The following is a 16557-nucleotide window of genomic DNA, read 5'->3' on the forward strand; positions in this document are numbered from 1 at the left end:
GGCTCTGTCTTCTGAATAAAAAGGAGCCAACGTTTTTTAGTGCTGCTCATAACACCTTTACTTCAATAGACCTTTCCATATCATCATCAGCTTTACTTCCATGCTTTTCATGGAAGGTTTTAGATAATCCATTTGGCAGCAATCATTTCCCCATAATTTTAGAAAGTTCAATACCCCTTCCTTCGCTTTCGACCCGCCTTCCAAAGTGGAAATTAGAGAAGGCTGACTGGGCTCTTTTTGGTTTAAATGCCGTACTGGATCCATCGCTTTTTCGCAGTATGTCCCCCGAGGAGGCGACGGTGTTTGTCACTGAATGTCTAATTAATGCTGCTGCATCTTCTATTCCGCAAACATCAGGCGTCCTACCCCGGAGATGCAAACCCTGGTGGAATGAGGACTGCACAGTCACTCGCAGGAAACAGAACAAGGCATGGGGTATATTTCGCCGTTATCCCACTGCTTTGAACCTGATTGAATTTAAAAAATGTAGGGCCAAGGCACGTTGGACACGGAAACAGGCAAAGAGGACATCATGGGAAAAATATATATCTTCTGTAAATAGCTTTGTCCCAGCTAAAGAAGTTTGGGATCGCGTGCGGAAAGTTCGAGGAGATTACCAATCTTTCCGAACTCCTCTGTTTTCTTCCCCCTCTGTATAGCTGAAAGATCAAGCAAATGTTCTTGGGGAGCATTTTCATCTTATTAGTAGCTCCTCTAATTTTAGCGAAAAATTCAAGAAGTTCCAGTCGACTGTTCAAAAGCAGCCCATCTCGATGTCGGAGAGTGGTTCATTTTTTTACAATAGACCATTCACAATGTGTGAACTCAAAGTCGCTCTTGGTGCAAAGAAGCAGTCTGCACCAGGGCCAGACAGACTCCACTATGAAATGTTGAGGAAACTGTCCCCTGAATTTATGAACGGTCTGTTAACTTTCTTTAATCATTTATGGCAAGCTGCTGCCTTTCCTCGTTGCTGGAAACATGCCCACATAATCCCTTTTTTGAAACCTGGGAAAGACCCTTCCATTCCTACGAGCTATCGTCCCATCGCACTCACAAGTTGCTTAGGGAAGACTTATGAGCGGCTTGTGAATCGTCGTCTTGTCCATTTCTTAGAGACTGAGAATTTTTTTGACATAAATCAGTGCGGCTTTCGGGAGGGACGAGTGACCACCGATCATTTGGTTCGCTTAGAGACCGCTATACGTGAGGCATTTGTACACCGGCAGCATTGTGTCTCGGTGTTTTTTTGATTTACACAAAGCATATGATACCACATGGAGGTATGGAATACTTCGTGACTTGTATAACTGTGGTGTATGGGGCCGCATGCTTCAGTGCATACAGAGCTTTCTCAGCGAAAGAACCTTTCAAGTCCGATTGGGCTCCACACTTTCAGATGTTTTTTTTCAAGAAAATGGTGTTCCTCAAGGAGGAGTGTTGAGCGTTACCCTCTTTGCTGTAAAGATTAACAGTCTAGCTAAGGTTATGCCATCATCAGTAACTTACTCTCTATATGTGGATGATGTGCAAATCTCTGTGTCTTCCTGTAACCTCTCCAGTTGTGAACGACAATTGCAGCTTACAATCAATAGAATGTGTAAGTGGGCAGAGGAAAACGGCTTCAAATTTTCTCCTGAAAAACCAGTCTGTGTTCCTTTTTCATTACGCCGGGGATTGTCTCTTGATCCTTCCTTGCATCTTAATAGCATTGAGATATCAGTCCAACAAGAACACAAATTTTTGGGTGTTATTTTTGACAAGAAACTTACCTTTGTACCCCATCTGAAGAATTTGAAACGGAAATGCTTGATGTCATCAAGCATCCTAAAAGTGCTATCGCATATGTCGTGGGGTGCTCATAGGCGCTGTCTTCTACGACTGTATAACTCCTTAGTTCGATCCCGCCTCGACTATGGTGCAGTAGTATATGGGTCAGCGCGGCCATCCGCTCTTAAGATGCTTGACCCAGTACACCACCTTGGACCACGACTTTCTACTGGTGCATTTCGCACATCTCCTGTGAAGAGTTTGTATGCTGATACGCATCAAATGTCCCTTGAGAAACGGAGGCAGTACCTCAGCGTCTCTTATGCTTACAAAGTATTTTCAAATCCAAAGCATCCCTCCTACAGTGCCCTTCATGCTTGAAGTTCACAGCTTTTCGAAAACAAGCCGAGCATTGTTAGACCATTAAGCCTCCGTTTGCAAAGTACTTGTCAATCCCTTAAAGGGTAACTGCAAAGAAAAAAAAGTTTTTTTTTAAATAGCCTAATTGGGACAAGCATGTCAAAAAAAATTTTTCCGCGAGAAAAAACATTTTTGACAGCAATATTTATTGCGTGAGACTCATTTTAGTTTGCGGCTATTTCGTCCGTTTTAAATCGCGCGCCACGAAGTTGTGATTATGTGACGTCAATCCCAAAAGGTTCTCATTGGCTAAGAGTTTGATTGACAGCTTAGATCTTGGTTGTTAAACCTTTGTTATATGTTGCAATTTCCTTTTGAGCGGCATATTTTTACGTTTAAAGAATAACCCATGTGATGAGAGTTATTATTCTTTACAAAAGGTTTACAAGACGGGCACTTCCGTTTGGATTCATACAAACAGACGCTTCGCCAGTGTTGCCAGGTCTACTGATTTATCAGTAGATCTACTGATTTCGTTCCGGGTCTACTGATTCACTGAAAAGAAAGAAAATCTACTGACTTTTTTTTTTTTGGTAAACATATTAAAATTTATTATTTGGCCCCTTCAGTTATCTGGGTCGCCCATAAAGGAAACTCATATTCTCCCAGAATTAAAAATGAAGCACTGGGAGTATGGGGAGAGTGTGGCCCGTCTATGATCTCGCCGCCGTAACGTCCCTCTCCCAAGTGGGCCAATCAGCCAACAACTAGGAGGTGTTGAATCAGCCCGCGGCGCAGAGCGAGAGGCGTGAGCGCATGCGCCTGAACTCTCGGCTGCTCCGAGCTGAGCGGAGAGGGTCGCCATTTTCATTCATTCGTCCGGCGGAATGCATGAGATCGGCATCCGAATTTCAGTTCTTTACTTTCATTTGGCAGGCTCTGGCAAGAAAATGATATAATGTTATTCCTCGGTGGCCTAAAAAACTATCGAATTAAGTTTCTCCACGTTTGAACGCAAACTTTGGGTCAGACGAAGAAACAAATAATGAGCCCGTAGCAGACGACACATAGCCTCAACAGTGCTCTGCGGCAACAGCGTTGCGTCAAAAACCTTCCACAGCCCAGTAAGGAAAGATGGCAGCTTGCAGAGGACTTCCATTGGGCATGTAGGCGCGCACTTGCCGGAACGTCTTGTTTTGGTTCCGTTTCAATAATAGCGACAGGTAGATGTCGCACTGTCGCACTCATCTGTTGATCCCAAAAGTGGCTCAGGCTCGATTTCAAAGAATAATCCTCAAAATCGCAACAGTTGTCAATGCTGATAAAACTAAAAAATATTCACGGTGCCATTTTACTTTGTCCTCCATAAAACAGGAAAACTCAAGAGCTGGTCTTGTTTGTTTTTTTCATTCTTATTTGTGTATATCACCATGGTTTTTGTTGCTCTATACTATTTCTTCGAAGTGTGGTTTAATGGAAATAGCAAAACATGGCAAAACACAGATTTCGTAGGATCTACTGATTTTTATGCAGATCTACTGACTTTTGGGGGATCAATCTGCTGAATTTTTTTTTCTCCATCTGGCAACACTGCGCTTCGCCATTCTTTCATGGCCGCCGACACAGATCAGTGGCCGCCGAAGTCTCTGCTCCCGCCTGTCTGGACTAATCGTTTCGCCGAAGTGATCAGTGTTTCGTGCTGACCCAGGTGCTTGAGTGAGACTTCTTGAAGTGAAGTAGTGTGTGTTTAGCAGCTGTCGCAGGTGTTAGTGATAGGAAGCGACGCGGGGTTTTGGCTTTCATAACGCGGTTCTTTCGTCTTCCTCTTTGCTTGCTTAACGTGTTTTTTTTTTTTTTTTTTTTTTGCTTGTTTGCGCGTGCAAATGCTGACTTTTCGGAGATGTCAGATGCGTGATCCCGACAGTGAGCCTTCCAGCAGCCATGTCGCCCCGAAAGGAATGCTATTTGGCTGGAGGCAATCGGGCTTTCGCGTAGCGACCAACGTGTCTAGTTACGTTCTCGTCATATCGCTCTGGAGGCCGTCGAGATTCGCCCCATGTGCACCTAACGTCCGCGACTAGACAGAAAATAAAAAAGCACTATGTCCACTACGTAAAAATGGTCTCAGTTCATGCATCTGTAGGCAGGTACGAAATCGTGCCCAAATTTATTCACACCGCACGATGCAACACGTCGCTGTGCAAACGCAGTCCAACACGAAGCATAACAACGGCAGATTTAGGACAACAATTCGGAGTCCATTATTTAATTAAAACGACGTAATTTTGTTGAAAACGGCCGCAGCTTTTTACTCACGGTATGCGTCGGGAAACTTCCACCTTTTGAAACAGAACGAGGCAGATTTACTTTTAAAAACGCTCCCAGCGTCCTCCCGGACCAGTTTGACTGGATCAGCTGACGACGACGGGACTTATCTGGTTGAACGTCAACCCCACAGCAACCAATTTGCGCTCCGTGTTAGCACCGCATTACACACACCACGAACGTTTCAGCTCTGTCGTATCGCCGTGTTGCACCAAACAGAACGAGATCGCCGAAACCAACGCAGCGCTGTCGTGAACCTTGGCTTGTGGTTGCGCACTCGTGGATTCTGTGACTCCCTTCGCTTTCAAAGCGCGCACGACGATTACGAACGATACTTTCCGTCTTCCGGGAACATCACAGGGGCACTTCTCCGGTCACGTCTTCGCTACATGTGCTCGCAAACCGCGTCAAACCAAAACAATACCGCGGCTTGGCGTAGTTGCCAGATCTTGCCGGAAGTCGAGACGCTGCGTCGTTCAACTCCGCAACGCAAGGAGAGTGAGGGGCGGGGCGTACTCCTCTTCCGCGGGGGTCGAAAGAGCGGGAGTTTCAAATGTGGAGAGGTTCTGACTCTACTAAATTACGTCCTGTGGCGTAAATATTGATTAAAAAAATCATTTTTTTTCGCGGAACATTTGTTTTGTGACATGCTTGTCCCAATTAGGCTGTTTAAAAAAAAACTTTTTTTTCTTTGCAGTTACCCTTTAATATCCCCCTCCATGAGATTCCCTTGCTTAAAAACACTCATAGGGTTGCTCCATGGGATGTTCTGCCGATTTTCTGTGACTGGTCACTTGCAAAATACAGTAAGAGGGTCATTTCACCACAAATCCTCCGGCAGGAGTTCCTCTCCTTGCAACAAAAATATGCAGACTACCTGGAGTTTTATACAGATGGGTCCAAATCGTCGTCTTTTGTAGGGTGTGCTTTCTATTCCGCCTCCTACAGCAAAGCCACACAAGTTGACTCTAGGGCAAGCATTTTCACTGCAGAGCTTTATGCTATTTTACTAGCGGTCGAACATACCGTAATATCCCGAGTCATCGCCCACCCCCCTACCACTTGAAATTCATTAAAAAGGTGGGGTGGGCCATGTCTCGGTGGGTGAGCACAAACACTTGAAAAAAAGCGGGAAAAGCCGCCTATTTTTCTCTGCGTATCTAGCGCTGATGCACAAGAGATACATCAAACTCAAAACTCGATTTAGTTTCATTGTTTTATAGAAAAAAATGCTCACGAAAGAATATTTTACTATAGCGAAGTCCGTTGCTTGCATACGCGCTAGAAACACCGCCGATCTGCATATTCGCGACTCCAGCGACCTATAGGGGGCGCCACCACCAAACAAACATGGCGGCTGAGTCCAGGTCGCGGCGGCTCGGCCGGGCCGCCTGAACAGGTGGCGCGTTCAATTTAACAGATTTTCTTTTGTTTAATGCCCAATTTTATAGGTATTTGAACTGAGACGGTTAAGTGTAGCAGGTGCAGATAAACTTGCAAAGCATAGTTTTGTTTTGCCGGTGTTTTTTTGTTCTTTTCGTGTCAAACTTTCGTTTCGGAGATTTCGTTCAAAACCGAAACTTTGGGCTCCGGAGAGACGGTAATATACTAATCAGTTTTGATCATCTAAGGAAAGCGGCGATGACTATAGAATTGTTCCACAGAGAGTAGCTTTTCAGCTAACTCGCATGCCTCGACAATGCGACCTACCTGTCCGCGAAATCGAGCTTTTGTGCGTATCCGCGTTTACGAAACAGCTCCAGTCGTCTGCTCGGCCAACAACACAGGCTGCAGGAAAATTACGAAAATTAAGCAACCGCTTCTCGAGCCAAGGACCATGTTAACCCGCCGGCGCCCCACTAAGCAGCTGATACTCGTATTTCAGTTCAGGTTTTAGTGGCAATCGAGAAGTCATTTTGACGAGCGGGTTATGTATTATATTATGTACTATGTCCCATTAAAGCGATATTAGTATATCCTTCGAGTTGAAATATGAGCTTAGTTGACTAGCTATTAGGTGAGCTGCTGAATAAAAGTATATTTGACAGACGGATATATGCTACTTAAACAGCCAAATGGTTCTATAGCCGGCAGCACGGAGACAAACTGAAGAGAGTCTTCATTGAAGATCCGCGCAGAACCTCTCTGCATTGAACTTTGCTCCGAATCCTGAACGGAGAAAATTAGTATTTTTTTGTGGCCGGTCAACCTGACCAATGTAGACGTATATTGCTGCTGGCTTCGGCGTCCTCGTAATGTGAATATTGGAGGCGCGATAGGTCAAAATGCCGTGACAGCATCTAACGTTGCGAGACTTGTCTCCCACCTTTTGAAAACAGATAATTTCCCTCATTCATCATTTGCAGCGAGCAAGTTTTCCTGAATCAAGTAATTGCGAAATCAGCCCAACTCCTTCAGTGTGGTCCTGAGGCTTTTTCGGCGAAAAGCAGCCAAGATGAATAGCCAACGCACCGACCGGCGTGGGTGGCTCAAACTTGAAGCTAACCGAACACAACCAAACTCAACAAAAGCAGCTATCGGACCTTCCCATTCGCTTGACTGCAACATTGATGTTCCCTCCAGTATCAGTTACCAAGCAGTCGTCACTTTGAATGTGATTCGAGAAAGACAAGAAATCAAAAAGTTTTTCCGTGATTCCTCCTCATCCAAGAAATCGAAAGCACGCGACCGTGTGCTGTGGAGTTAACGGGCTTTCAAACACGTAATAGAAGAAAACAATCTACTGAGGCTTCACCACACTAATGATCAATCAGGCAAACTTAAGAAATATTCGGACCTTCGTCAAATTACATTGTTCGCCACCGCGCTGACAACACGTCTCCGCGAAAGCCACCAGAGACGCGGAGGGGCGCGGAGCGACCTGGACCGGCTGGTTCCCGGTTTTCCCGCTTGGCGGCGTCCGTTTTGCTGGAGTCGCGAATAGCGCGAACGTTTGTTCCGTGAAAGAATGTCACCACTATGTTCTCCTAGTTAGTAAAAAAAAAAAAAAAAAAAGTCTACAAGAAAATAGAAAAACCGACCAGGCGCAACGAGCGAGCGAGCGAGCGGACCAAAGAAGCGACCAAGAGCAATGCTGGGAAAGCGGGAAAGCCGGCGGTCGCGTTGGCAAATACTTTGGCGTCGGGCCAAGTCGGGCGCCTTGTCAATTGCAAGCTCTTGCGCAACTTCTTTCTTGTTTGGTGCGTACATACGTGCATCCGTGCACGGCGGGCTATCAATGCACGGTTGGGACGCTCTGCAAACGTCTGTGTAGGGCGTTCCAGCAAAGCTTTATTTACGCGTTGGCTTTGCCTAAAGTATTGCACAACCGCGGTCGCGACGGGCGGGAAGAAGGAGCGGGTTCGCGGTGACCTTACTTCAACGGAGACAGACTTTGACCTAACACTCCGCGGTTACATTAACAAACTCTTCTTTTGTTATCTCCATCGTTTTCTTTTCGCACGGATACACGACCACTTTGGGGTCGCTCACGGAGGTAAACAAAAAGAAGTGTCTTTCCCTCCTTTGTTTTACTTTGTCACGGACGTCCTCGAACTGTAAGGTCCGCGGCCGCGTCATTCGGGTAGGATGAGTGTTCGCGGATCGCAGAGTCCGCGCTGGGGTATTTGAAGGGGTGGGCGAAGACTCGTGTTTTTTCGGAAATCGATATTGGCCCAAAAAATGGGGTGGGCGATGGCTCGGGGATGGGCGATGACTCGGGATATTACGGTATACTCGACAATAGTATAATGAAAGCTGTAATTTTTGTCGACTCACAAAGTGCCTTATTGGCTGTGTCCTCCCTGATGCCCACAAAGAACCGCCTTGCACAACATCTACATGGTAAGATCAATAGCGCCCTGCGACGCGGTCGGGACATTAAGTTCTGCTGGGTGCCAAGCCACGTTGGGATTTTGGGCAATGAAGAGGCGGATAAATTGGCTGTGTCTGCCCAAGGCTCGTCTATAACATTCAATTGCTTACCTTACCAAGACTTGAAACCACTTCTGAGGAAATCTATTTTTCTCAAATGGCAGCTGGAATGGGATACAGAGAGCAACAACAAACTTCACATTATCAAGCCCGTTCTGGGCGTTTGGGAGAGCTCTTACAACAGGGAACGTCGTGTGGAGGTTCTTCTATGCCGTCTAAGAATAGGTCACTCCCGTGTGACACATCAGTATCTGCTTCGTGGTGAGGATGTTGCACTATGTGAACATTGTGGAGAGCTTCTGACCGTGTTGCACATTTTGTGGCATTGTTCGTCCCATCAACCACTCCGTCAATCATGTTTTCTCGAACTTTTTAGGGATCATCTCCCATTTCATCCCTCTTTTTTGCTTGGTGATAAACCTTTAGTTCCGTTCAGCCGTGTCTTAGACTTTTTAAAACAAACTGGATATTTATACCATTTGTAAATATGTAGCCTCAAAATAAACTTTTGTTATAATATGCTCTAAATACATTAAGTTTGGTGCATTATGGCCCTCGTTGCTGCTGCGCCAATAAACTCCTAATCATCATCATCATCATTCGCCAGTCGCGCACACACTTCTCAGGGACGGCCAAAGCTCGCGACGCTGCTCTGTTCACTCCCTTTTCCGCAAGTACAATAACTTTGCATTTAAAGGAAGCCTCACGTGGAATCACTTTTTCTCCATCTTGCAACGCAGTTAAAGCAGGAGAAGCACGCAGACAAAACGGATGTGAAAATTGCCATATGCAATTGTGCAAACGCAAAAACACGGCCGTGTTCCATAAAACTCTTGCTGTGACTATGAAGTAGAAGTCTTGTACTCTGGGTGTTCGAAAACTTGTTCGCGTTGAACGTTGTTTCAGCTGGTTTCAGCCATGTTGTCACGTGACACGAGCCACAGGAGTGACTAATTCACTCGAGCAGAATTTCGAGCATCACCCACGTCATCACGTACAGCATACACGCATGGATTTTGCAGCTTGCGATGGGCGACAACTTGCGCCACTTACCGCGAAACATCACAGTTTTTAAAGTTTTTTTTAATTCCGGTTTATGCATCTTATTCTAACGTGCATGTAATTTCTAGCTCGCATTTTTCGGAAGCAGCGCCAGACGGTGAGGAACTTTCTGCCCCTGACACTGACCTAGAGGAGATGGAGGTTCAGTCTCCAAAGCAAAAAGCTAGAAAGCCAGTAACTCCACCCTGATCAAAGCTATAGGAGTAAAGTCTTTCCATATTCCTACACAACCACAAAAACATTTTACGTGTGACTGCCCCATGCAGCAAAGATAGCCGAGGGCCATTATTAGCTTGGCTAATCTTATGAGCACCCAGGGGGGGGGGGCCCTTGTGGTCTGGCCCCCCCCCCCCCCCCCTCGAAATCTTCCATCTTGCTGGGGCCTCCTATCCCCCCCCCCCCCCCCCCCCCCCCCAAAACAATATCCTGGCTATGTGCCTGGAGCATCATACAGTGGAATTGTCGAGGACTGCTCTGTAACTACAATGATGACTACAATTTGTTGGAGGAACACAGCCCTATTGCTCTTTGTTGTCACGAAACATACCTGAAAGAAAGCCAATCAAACTTACTAAAGCGCTTCCAGCTATTCCGGAAGGATAGGCCACATGGATCCCACGCTTCTGGTGGCATTGCCTTAATAGTTCAAAGATCAACTCCTTGTGCTGAGGTGTGTCTGGACACCAAACTGGAAGCAGTTGCTGCAAAAATTTTAACTGATTGTGCAATAACTATACGTTCATTATATATACCTCCGAATTATTCATTGAAATATGAAGAACTTGAAGCCCTTGTTAGACAACTTCCACACCCATTTCTTATTCTTAATGACCTAAATGCCCACAATCCTTTGTGGGGAAGTAACAGACGGGACACGCAGGGAGTAATAATAGAATGATTCCTGCTCTCAGATTTATGCTTGATGAATAAAAAAGAACCCACCCGCTACAGCTTTTCATCAAACACGTTTACGTGTATTAATCTTGTGATAGCTGGATCACAGCATATTCCCTCTCTGCGTGGTCGGTTATACAGAATCCGTATGGAAGTGATCACTTGCCAGTTGTCCTTGAGCGTTGCCTCCCGCCTCGACACTGTCATTAAGGGCACCGCGGTGGAAGTTCGACAAAGCTGATTAGGAAGGTTTTACCCTGTCTTCACTTCTAGCTTGCACATCACTTGACCGGCTCTCAATCGACGAGCTAAACGAATTACTCACACAACATATTCTTGCCGCAGCAATGCAGAACATGCCTATAACATCCACGCGCCTCCCCAGGCACCCGAAACCCTGGTGGAATCAGGATTGCCGCGAGGCAAGGACAAACCAAAAACGAGCGAGGGAAAAGCTTAGACGTTATCCTACTCCAAGTAATTTAATTGAGTTTAAGAAGATGAAAGCCCAAGCTAGATTTATTTGCAAGCAATCCAAACGTCAGAGTTTTCAGAAGTATGCCTCCTCAATTAACAGTAGCACAACACCCAAGGAAATGTGGGACAGAATCCATAAAGTGAATGGCACATATCGTGCATTCTCTGTTCCCCTGTTGACCAGGAATGGGTACTGCCCTGCAAATTTGCAGGAGCAGGCCGATATTCTGGGGGACCACTTTCAATTTGTCTCAGGCTCTCAACATTATCCAGCTGTATTCCAACGACATAAGCTCTAAGCAGAAAGATAAATTGTAAAGACATCTGGAGGTAAGGGGGGACATTGCAATTTTCTTTTCACATTGCTTGAACTCCAGCTGGTATTGAAACATACTAAACTTTCAGCTGTTGGTCTTGATGGTATTCATTATGAGACGCTGAACCATCTTCACCTTTCTACACAAGTTGTCTAGGAGAACCCTGGAACAAATGTTCAACCGAAGGCTAACATATGTCCTTGAAGGAAAAGCTTATTTGCAAAGTATCAATGTGGTGGCCGTTCCTCAAGGTCTACCCTTGATCACCTTGTTGGACTTGAAACGACTGTATGTGAAGCCTTTGTTAGATTTAAAACGACTGTATGTGAGGCCTTTGTAAATAGTCAGTTTAGTTTGTTGGTGTTTTTTGATTTAGAAAAAGCATATGATACAACATGGAGGTATGGCATTATAAATTATCTATATAACTTCGGCATTCGGGGTCAAATTCAAGGTGCTATTCAGGACCATTTAGAAAGACGCACATTTCATGTCAAGGTAGAACTACTCTTTCTATAGAATTCGTAAACAGAAAAATGATTGAACAGCAGTAGAGGCTTTATTGCACAACGTTTCAGGAGAGACTTCCCTTCTTCAAGTGTGCATAAAATACAGCTGCAAAGCGTTTTTAGAGAGCCTAAAGGAGAGAAGGAACATTGGAAAAAGCGAAAGAAAAGAGTGAAAGCCGCTTACAACTCCCTGTAACGCCGAATTAGAGCGCAGCTCTTGAGGAGGAGGAGGGATGGGCACTGGGGGGGTTAAACTAACCAGGGGGGGTCACGTGACCTTGGGGGTCACGTGACCCCCAATGCCGATGATGTCATCACTGACGTCACTGATGACGTCATCAGTGACGATGACGATGCGGGTACTAATGACATCATTAGTGACGTCACTGATGACTTCACCAGTGACGATGACGATGCGAATGTCGGTGACGTCATCAGTGACGTCGCTGATGACGTCATCAGTGATGATGACGATGACAATGCGGATGGCGGTGACGACATCAGTGACGTCACTGATGACGTCATCAGTGATGATGACGATGAGGATGTCGGTAACGTCATCAGTGACGATGACGATGCGGATGCCGGTGACGTCATCAGTGATGATGACGATGTGGATGCCGGTGACGTCATCAGTGATGATGACGATGTGGATGCCGGTGACGTCATCAGTGCTGATGACGATGACGATGTGGATGCCGGTGACGTCATCAGTGATGATGACGATGACGATGTGGATGCCGGTGACGTCATCAGTGATGATGACGATGTGGATGCCGGTGACGTCATCAGTGACGATGACGTCATCGGGGGGTCACGCGACATCGGCGGGGGTCACGTGACCTCAGGGGAGTCACGTGACTTCGGGGAGTCACGTGACTTCGGGGGGTCACGTGCCCCCCCCCCCCCCCCCGAGGTCACGTGACCCCGGTGGGGGCTCGCGCGGTGCGTTATGGGACATTTCCCATGATGCACCGCGCGGTTACGCCGACGGCGACGCCGACGCCGCTCAAGCCGGAAACGGGCCCCTAAGAGCTGCGCTCTAAAAAGTCATATATATAATAGTACAAGTAAAAACACTTGAGCATGAAAAAACTACATTCCAACAAAACACATAAAAAAAAGAAAAGTGGTAGTTTTAAGGGGAACACGGTCGTGGCACTTGTTAGCGAAACCAAGGAAATATATCACAGGCAACGGCCTCCATCACGTTAAAGTTAGAGCTCCAGATCCAGAAAAATAACAACATACAGGGGTCAAGTCGAGTGAGTCTAAGCCACTCCTCTCCTTTGGTCTCTTCAAAAACGCTTTGCAACTGTGATTTCTGCACACTTGAAGAAGGGAAGTCTCTTCCCGAAACATCGTGTAATAAAGCCTCTACTGCTGTTCAAACATTTTTCTATGTTTACAACTTTCTTGGTGAAGACTTGTTCATTAATACAGTTATTAGAGAATTTGTGCAAGAGAATGGCGTACCCCAAGGTGGTGTCCTCAGTGCTACTCTTTTTCTTGTAAATATAAATTCCATTTCACATGTAATTCCCCCTTCAGACCAATACTTCTTGTATGTTGATGACCTCCAAATTTCTGTGTCATCTTGCAATTTTTCTTTTTGTAAATGTAGAATTGAATTAACAATATGGCAAAGTGGGCAAATAATAATGGCTTGTCTCTTCCCTCTTCACTGTTCCTTTCTATTTGTGCGCAATTTTAACCATGTTCAAATAATAATGGGTTTGCATTTTCCATCGAAAAGCTTCTTGCATCCTCTTTTGAAAACATGGACCTGCCCCAGAGCCCGCTCTGACCATGTATAACGTCTCCATCCAGAACAAAGCGATGCAGAAATTTCTTTGCCTTACCTGTATGACCTCTCCATTCAGCACAAAGCGATGCAGAAATTTCTTGGCCTTACCTTTGATAGCAAATGGTCCTTCAGCTTTCATATAATCGATTTAAAGAGAAAATGCCATAAAGCACTGAACGTCCTGAAGGTCCCTTCTCACAAGTCATGGGGTCCTGATCACGTATGTCTATTCAGAATCTACCGCTCAATTGTACCATCCCAACTTGATTATGGGAGTATAGTGTATGGGTCGGCAAGGGCATCAACATTAAAGATGTTAGATCCTGTTCACCATAAGGGAATACGTCTCACCACTGGTGCTTTCTGCACATATCCCGTTTTGAGTCTATATGCTGAAGCCAATGAGCTGTCTTTTGAGAAAAGGTGTTTTTCTTTAGGCTTCATGTACTTACTTAGGATTGAATCAGTAGTGCAACATGCATGTCGGTGAGTCATTGAGAAATCACGTTTCGAAAGAACTTTCCTAAATAAACCCGCAATCGTTCTTTTAGAGCGCAGCTCTTAGGGGCCCGTTCCCGGCTTGAGCGGCGTCGGCGTAACCGCAACCCTCGTAACCCTCGTGAGGGTTACGAGGGTTACGAGGGTTAATCTCATAGGGTTACCCTCACGAGGATCACGAGGGTTACTTACCCTCGTAACCCTCAGGGTTACGAGGGTTAGTTACCCTCAAAAGGGTTACCTTCACGAGGGTTACCCTCACGAGGGTTACTTACCCTTGTAACCCTCACGAGGGTTACGAGGGTTAGTAACCCTCGTGAGGGTAACCCTCGTGAAGGTAACCCTTTTGAGGGTTACGAGGGTTAGTAACCTTCACGAGGGTTACCCTCACGAGGGTCACGAGGGTTATGAGAGTTACCCTCACGAGGGTTACTTACCCTCGTAACCCTCACGAGGGTTACGAGGGTTAGTAACCCTCGTGAGGGTAACCTTCACGAGGGTTACCCTCAAGAGGGTCACGAGGGTTATGAGAGTTACCCTCACGAGGGTCACGAGAGTTACCCTCACGAGGGTCACGAGAGTTGCCCTCACAAGGGTTACTAGGGTTACCCTCACGAGGGTCACGATGGTTACCCAGGTCAAGTGACCCCCGTTGACGTCATAGCCACTGATGACGTCATCAGTGACGTCACTGATGACGTCACCGGCATCCGCATCGTCATCGTCATCATCACTGATGACGTCATCAGTGACGTCACTGATGACGTCACCGGCATCCGCATCGTCATCATCATCACTGATGGCGTCATCAGTGACGCTACTGATGACGTCATCGGTATCGTCACGTGGCCCCAGGTCACGTGACCCCCCCCCCCGACGTCACGTGACGCCCCAAGGTCACGTGACTCCCACAAGGTCACGTGACCCCGAAGGTCACGTGACCCCCCCGCCCCCCGAGGTCACTTGACCCACCCCCCAGTACCCTTCCCTCCTCCTCCTCAAGAGCTGCGCTCTAATTCGGCGTTACAGGGAGTTGTAAACGGCTTTCATTTTTTTTTCAGTAAAATAAATCGGCAGCCGTCTCGGCAGGTTTTGACATCAACCTCCCTGTTGCTTCGGTTTTAGGAACAATAGCTTTATGGCAATGTTTGCCTGCTGTGGACCTGTCTTTGACCCAATACAGTAAGAAAGGCACCCCTGATGAAGTTTAAAAACAGGAATTCCTTTCAACTGCAAGAGAAGTATAACAACTACATCAGCTTTTATGCTGATGGCACAAAAAGTGACTCCTCTGTCGGTTGCTCTGCAATCGGGCCTTCTCATGAATGTGTGCCGACCGCGTCCCGAGGTGATTCACGTCGTTCAACTCAAGTGATTCTATGCTCGATAGGAGTGTGGACTTAGTGTTCCAACTTACTCTTTATTTTACTGTTCTTTTTATTTGCTTTGTTTTGTTTTGTATCAGGGCAATGCACTTTTTAAAGGGGGGAGAAATGCCATGCGCGGCAGCTGGTTAAGTAGGCAGTGCGCTTGTGATTGAATGATTATCGTCCCTGGCTCCTATGCAAAGGGCCCGAGGTTTGATACCTGGGAGCGGACGCCCCTTTTTGTTATTTCTGTAAATGTTGTGTTCTGGTGAATTCGAGAACATTGTTGTTTATTTGAGGTCCGAATGTTCTACGCGCCAAACCTTCTACGCTGAGTGTTCCCAAAGCCCACGCGTGTGCATAAAAGACTTCGCATGCTGAGCCGCAGTTAGTTTTTCAGCCGTGTTCGATTGTGCGGTTTCGCCGCCATCAACGTCTGCGACGCTAGCCTTTTTCTATTTTGTTTTGGTTACAAGTTTGCCCCATTAAGCATTTAGTTTGTTTCACTTTTCAGTGCCTCATCAATTGTCATTCATGACATAATATCTAAAGGTTTAAAAAAAAAAATCTTATTTTCCTTTACGGTGTGTCTTTAAGCCTTTGCTCATTCTATTTTCAGGATGACAGCAACAAGATGTTTGTGCTGTTCGATTTTAAGAAGCTGAGAAGCACCTCCAAGCATCCTTACTTGCCTCAGCTGAAGCTGATGCCCTGCCTCTACAAAAAGCGGTGAAGTGGGTCATGGTTTCGACACGGCAGCCAGAACACATTTTGTGACGTAACGAGAATCATAAATGTTGCACGAGTGTGGTTCACGGACATCGAACGGCTGTCGTCGGTCAATGCAACTGCATGGAAGTCGTGCGTGCCGGAAAAGCTGGCGCTCGGTGAGCCCAAAACAATGTCCCCGCTGGGTGCGGGCGCCTGGCTCACTACCGATCACTGTTTTTCCGTAATGGCTTTTATGAATGGGACAATTTTCGGTGGCAACCTAGACGCGAGGGTTTCGGATGCATAAGCTTTCGTCAGCAGGTGATGTTTACGCGTGACTATGCGGAGCTCAAGTTCGTCTGCTTCTTTTGCGGGAGTTGTGTTGACGTCAGAACACTGAACTCTGATTGGCTCTGATTGAAGGATAGTGGGTAGACGTCAAGGCAGCTTGCTTTGTGGTCTACCCACTCTTTCAATCAGAGCCAATCAGTGCTCGGTGTCTCTCTGACGTCACCACAACCCCTGCA

At 46.3% G+C, this 16557-nt stretch overlaps 1 protein-coding gene across 1 annotated transcript in view; it reads left to right on the forward strand.

Annotated features, from left to right (window-relative positions):
- The window catches only part of LOC8050636 (ribosomal RNA-processing protein 8), a 30009-nt gene extending 13867 nt beyond the window's left edge, over positions 1-16142 (forward strand). Inside the window, exon 5 of the mRNA XM_029984255.4 lies at positions 15939-16142. Within this exon, the coding sequence (XP_029840115.2) occupies positions 15939-16052 (114 nt within the window). The 3' untranslated portion in view covers positions 16053-16142. The remainder of the gene's footprint in view (positions 1-15938) is intronic.
- The last annotated feature ends 415 nt before the right edge of the window (positions 16143-16557 follow it).

The sequence above is a fragment of the Ixodes scapularis genome, unplaced genomic scaffold, assembly GCF_016920785.2.
Source record: "Ixodes scapularis isolate PalLabHiFi unplaced genomic scaffold, ASM1692078v2 PGA_scaffold13__105_contigs__length_92229423, whole genome shotgun sequence".
Taxonomy (NCBI): Eukaryota; Metazoa; Arthropoda; class Arachnida; order Ixodida; family Ixodidae; genus Ixodes; species Ixodes scapularis.